At 45.6% G+C, this 5,439-nt stretch overlaps 1 protein-coding gene across 1 annotated transcript in view; it reads right to left on the bottom strand.

Annotated features, from left to right (window-relative positions):
• Positions 1 to 381: 381 nt before the first annotated feature.
• LOC102194099 (uncharacterized) overlaps positions 382 to 5,439 on the bottom strand; it is a 12,429-nt gene continuing 7,371 nt past the window's right edge. Inside the window, exons 4-8 of the mRNA XM_005750362.1 lie at positions 5,127 to 5,322; positions 3,644 to 4,713; positions 2,716 to 3,515; positions 1,694 to 1,900; positions 382 to 1,599 (exon numbers count right to left, since the gene is read on the bottom strand). Of these exons, the coding sequence (XP_005750419.1) occupies positions 1,355 to 1,599; positions 1,694 to 1,900; positions 2,716 to 3,515; positions 3,644 to 4,713; positions 5,127 to 5,322 (2,518 nt within the window). The 3' untranslated portion in view covers positions 382 to 1,354. The remainder of the gene's footprint in view (positions 1,600 to 1,693; positions 1,901 to 2,715; positions 3,516 to 3,643; positions 4,714 to 5,126; positions 5,323 to 5,439) is intronic.

Here is a 5,439-nt window from a genome sequence, read left to right as displayed (position 1 = left end):
TCCATTTTAAATTTTGTGATGGGTCACTACTGTAGTGGTCTTTGTATTGTTGTCAAGTTTTGATGGTATGCATATGTAAATAGAATAGCCTTTCAAATACTCCGAATTAAGCATTACAGTAATTAGCATGCATTTTGAATACTAATCAGAAAGCAGTGTACCTGACAACATGTTGTTTGTGTACTGCAAAGCTCTGATATTTTTCGTTGTGTTTGTAAAACAATGTAAAAGATTGATGTGCATTTTGTTTGATAATGTTGACATTTTGCAGAACTGCCTTTTTTTTTTTTTTAAATAAACAAAATCGATACAGGATGAGAAAATTTGTCATTTCATTTTTCTTGTCTTCAGCTTACACAAACCAGTTTACGAAAACACAGCAAAATGTCATACACTTTAATAAGTACAGATAGTATTTACAGTATGTACACAATAACACAATACTTTGTAATCACTACTGCATACTTTGATAGATTAGTAAGTATTTACATTGTGAATAAGACCATATGTTGATTTTGAAATACAATTATTTTTTTTAAATTATGTTACGCGATAAATTCAGGCGTGCCTTGATACATACTAGTTTGACTATGATCATGGTACAGAGGTTTGCAAAAAACACTTCACAGGTGCATCATGGTCCGAGATTTTGAAGAATACTTTAATACACTCTTCATGTGGGAGCCATGAGTTGGGAGAACAATGTCAGTCAGTATCAAACACAAACTATACAGTTTCATACATTTTTTTCACATGACATGTAGTCTAGTTATAAAGATCAGAACCACTGGTTTCTTCTTCCAAAGCTTTACACATTCATGTTTGGTCTTCAGCCTTCAGTGGAAAGAAATGCTGGACCAAGGACTAACTGCTGTAGTCACAGACCTTTGTTGCTTGTTTCTTCTCTCTCTCTGTTACACTCACTCACTTGCCACTGTTTTGTAGTAAAGCAAAGTGACATAAAAAAATAATAATAAAATAATACAAAAAAAAAATCATTCGTTGTGTTTCAATGCATATTCACACAAAAGTACATTTTTGTACAACCGCTTGAAAAGACATTAAAAAAAAAAAAAAAAAGAGACACCGGGCATCCGCAACATCGAGTACACTCATCATCCTTAACTGGAGTAACCCATCTGTCTTCTTAGCTTACTCATTGTTATTACACTACTCCCATATGACCAGAGACGGGGAATGCAGCTATACTTCAGAGTACGGCACCCATGTAAAAAATAAAATAAAAATAAAGGGGAAAGAGAAACTGCGTCCGATCGTGATCTAGAGTTTTTCCTCTTCATTGTGATTGCTGGTGGTTTTTACATTATGATATCTGTCCTGCTAGCGCTCGGCCCTAGCAGACTGCAGCCGCGCTCTCCCTCCTCCCCTGCTTCTTCAGCAGCTGGATGCGGTTGTGGACGTAGAACTTGATCGCCCTCCAGTCTCGCTGGTTGCTCACCAACAGAGGGCAGAGTTCGAGGCATCGTTCGCAGTCCGCCTTCGCGGGGACGCGCAGTTCCATGAGGTTTCTCTTCAGGTGAGTCTCCACTGCTACACGCTCGGCTTCTGACCAGGGACGCTTCAGGACGCCGCGCTTCCCTGTGTGACCGAGGCAGAGGAGTGACAAGGTTTAATGACTGAAGTATTAACACAGATGTTTGTGAGGTCACGCACTAATGATGACAGATTTTACCTGATTTAGGTGGAATGTTTCTTCTCTTATGGGCATTAGCTAAAGACGGGCTGACGACAGGTGATGGAACGGGCGCCTTTTTCTTCCGCGGAGGTCGGCCCGGTCCCTTCTTTTTCACCGTGACCTCTGTCTTCTCTTTAATTTCCTCTTTCACTTCCTCTGCCTCAGAATCTTCTGAGAAGGAATCTGCCGAGTTGCCAGACATGACTGCATGAAAAGAGATCAAACAGAGCTTAGTTATCCAAACGTACTAGCAAAGCAAAACTGTTCAACCACACGGTTAATGTTACTTCAAATGTTAATAAATAAGTTCAAAGTTGTAAAATGTTCTTCTCAGACAAAATGATGAAGTTTTTTCTCGAGGGCTTAAAATGGGTCTCGGATTTGTAAACTTCCTCTCATGGGTGTGTTGCAGTTTAAATTGGAGACTACAGTATTTAAATAATGTTGCATGAAAATAACTGAATACATTTTAAAAATGAAATTTCAGTAACTACTTTGCATTTTTAGAACTACAATTTACATTATTCAAGTTTTTGAAATGAGCCAGCCAGCAGGTGTTTGATTTAGCATAACATAGCATAATGACTGGCTAATCGTTTTCCCTGTTGATTTTATGCAAAGCAAAGCTAACCAGCAGCTGGCTGATGCTCATTTTTTAAAGATGAGCCGGAGTTCCATTGATACTCTTATTTTATTCAATGAGCACACTACATTTCCCTGAGTCACTCAAACACACTGACAATTCTTTACCCTTGTTTAAAAAACAACCCCCCCTCCCCCGCCAAGTTTCATATTAACCTCTAGTGCCATCTAGCTGCACTAGTTTGTTTTAAATCCATGAAAGCTGCACTCTTAACCGGTGAAATTAGGGTTCACTGAACTTTCTAAAAAATTTTAAAAAAAGAAAAGAAAAAAAAAAGACAGAAATTCATGCATTAAATAGACGTTGATGGGCAAACACTCCTCAAACACTCAATCATTTCTACTGAATAGAAAAAAAAAAAAAAGGGTTTCCTTACCGTCCAACTCGAGGCAGATGTGCTGCAGGCTCATCCCTCTGAAAAGCACTCCCTCCCTCTCTCCATAGAGAACGACTCGACCCACACGACCCATCAGTGCTGGGTCTCGTATGATAGTGGAGCAGTTCTGGATCACGTGGTACTCGTGCTCCAGGAAGTCCTCCAGCCGTTTGATGCCTCCTCCCTGGGTGTCACCCTCCTCCAGCAGTAGCAGCTGGGTAAGGATGGCAACCTGTCGCCGCACTCGTGTTGCCGTTAATGCTCCGGGGGTTTTAGCACCACTGGCTCGAGCCAGGTTTCTCAGGAGGTCTGTGCCACGGAGTGGGGTAGCAGGGGAGTGGTAGGGCCGGGAGAAGACGTAGGGGCTCTCTGGGTCCACCCCTACGTTGGGGCTGGTTCGAAGAAGCAGGTCGAGGCAGGATTCGCAGTGTGGCGGGAGAATTAGTGGCTGAATGCGCCCTCGCTTGCCTAAGACACCAGCCCGTGGGAGATGACACAAGACCTGGCGCTCAAAGGGGGACAGGAAAGCTTCCATGCCAGAAGGGGAGCTGTTGCTGGCGTTGGGCTGAGGGGTGATGCGGTTACGGTAGTCCTGGATAGTGAGCTTGGCCACCTCGCATTCTCGGTGGCGATTGTAGAGGATGAGCAGAGAGAGGCTGGAGTGGCAGAGCAGGCGCCAGGCCTCGGCAGAATGAGGAGAACGAGTCAAAGAAAGGAAGGAGGAGTGCTGTTGACGACGGAGATACAGGACCAGGCAAGAAAGGGAGGAGAGTAGTGGAGACATGTGATGTCTGTGTGTGCTGGAAAGGGAAGAAAGAGAAACATGCTTTTAAATTAACAGTTGAATCTCAACCAACTTTCAAAAAACCTCAAACATAAAAACACTCAGATACAGCAGAGCAGAAAAAAAGAAAATGATTCACCGCACCTTACAATCTCTCCATTCTTCTCTTCAGGTGCATCGTCCTCCCCTTCCGCGCTCAGCTCCAGCTCTTCATCTGGATCGATGTCTGGGTCCGGTGTAGGAGGTGGAACTAATTCCTCTTGATTTCTTGGACTCTCCACTTCGACTTTTTGCTGTTCTTCATGCTTTTCTTTCTTCATCCTCCGGCCCCTTCTGGGGGTAGACAGTGGCGGAGGTGACGGACTCTTTACCCGGGGCACCATCGGGGGTGCTGGGGGTTTTGTAGCGGGCAGTGGTAAGCTGGGTGCTTTCTTAGCAGCTGCAGGCTGAGCCGAAGCATTTGGTGAAAGCGAAAGGGAGAACGAGACGGCGCCTGTGCTCGAACGGGTGGCAGGTGATTCCCTCTCCCTGGGGAAGAGAGATGGGGGAGTTGGGTTGGAGGAGGACGACTGAGGGACTGCGAAGGAATGACTGTGAGTAGCAGAGGTGGAGGATGAAGAGGGGTGGGGTTGCGAGGCGCTGCCATTTGAAGAGCTGTGCGTGTGGAGGTGAGCCAGCTCCATGGCTGTTCTGACTTCCGGTTGGTTGGCGTGGTGCTTCTCCAGGTGGCGTGCCAGGGATCGGTAGTGCCGGCCGCAGTACGGGCAGTGCTGCCGCCGGCTCACCGTGGGACTACTAGAACTGCCGATGTTTATGTTGATGTTATTGTTTATGTTAGTGGTTGGGGGTGTCAGAGAACTGACTGCGGGCTGGGATCTAGGTGGGGGTGCAACAGGTGTCGGGCGGGAGAAGGAGGAGCAGGGGCGCCCAGGTCCTCTGGAAGAAGTGGGCGCATTATTCTTCTTCTTCGAATTGACCGCCGCAGGCAACTTGCGTTTCTTGCGGCGCCGAAGCATTCGACCCCTTATCTCTTCCATTTCCTCTTCTTCATCATCGTCGTCGTCGTCATCATCTTCCTCCTCTTCATCCTCCTCCCGGTCTGAGTCACTGGGTTCAGAGTGGGTGAGTGGGGAGGAAGAGGGCGATAATGACCACGAGGGGGTAAGGTAATCAGAAACAGAGAGCGATAGTGGGTGGGGGCCAGCCTCTTCCTCCTAAATGGACAGATAAAAAAAAAATAAAAGATGTATTTTTTTTTTTTAGTTCACAGGCAAAAAACAAAAAGAAAAAAGTCCTCATGTGTGTCTCTCAATCATTTCAAACTTCATTCTGTCTGCAGTGCCCATTTGAGAGTCTCCTGGATCCTACTGAGGACACAGAGTCACGTTTATGAACGGGAAAATAATTCCCCACACAGCTACCATCTGTAGCTTTTAGCATTAGGGCTTAAAGCTTGATTATGCATTGGTGGACTGTCACCTCATAGCAACAGGGGTCTATGACACAGAACAATTGTAAGGAAAACTCTTAGAAGGCTCTAGTCGCAGTTGAGCTTTTATCTTTTCATGCCAGAGACAAATACAGAATAACGCCCAACATGTCACGTTTCCATCAGTTGGTAACTCACCATTGCATTCTCGCCCCAGTCCGTTAGGCTGTAGTCCACTGTGATCTCCTCCCCTTTGGCGATGTCTCGGATCGCTATGACAACTAATCGCACCTGGGTTCCGCAGTGGACTTCTCGAATCCGGCAGTTTGGCGGAGGGTGGAAGAGCACGGGTCCTCGAACACCACTTCCCCCCTCCTCCCCCAACTCTGGCACACTAGAAAACATGATGTCAAACTTGATTTAAACACAAGTGGTCCACATAAAGGCTTGAACAAATCAAAACAATTCAACAAGTCTTAGCAGGGCTCTAGACTAACTTTTTTGCCATGGG

This window comes from Pundamilia nyererei, unplaced genomic scaffold, assembly GCF_000239375.1.
Source record: "Pundamilia nyererei isolate P.nyererei 1_Seehausen unplaced genomic scaffold, PunNye1.0 scaffold00271, whole genome shotgun sequence".
Lineage (NCBI taxonomy): Eukaryota > Metazoa > Chordata > Actinopteri > Cichliformes > Cichlidae > Pundamilia > Pundamilia nyererei.
This window is presented reverse-complemented; position numbering and strand designations above follow the sequence as displayed.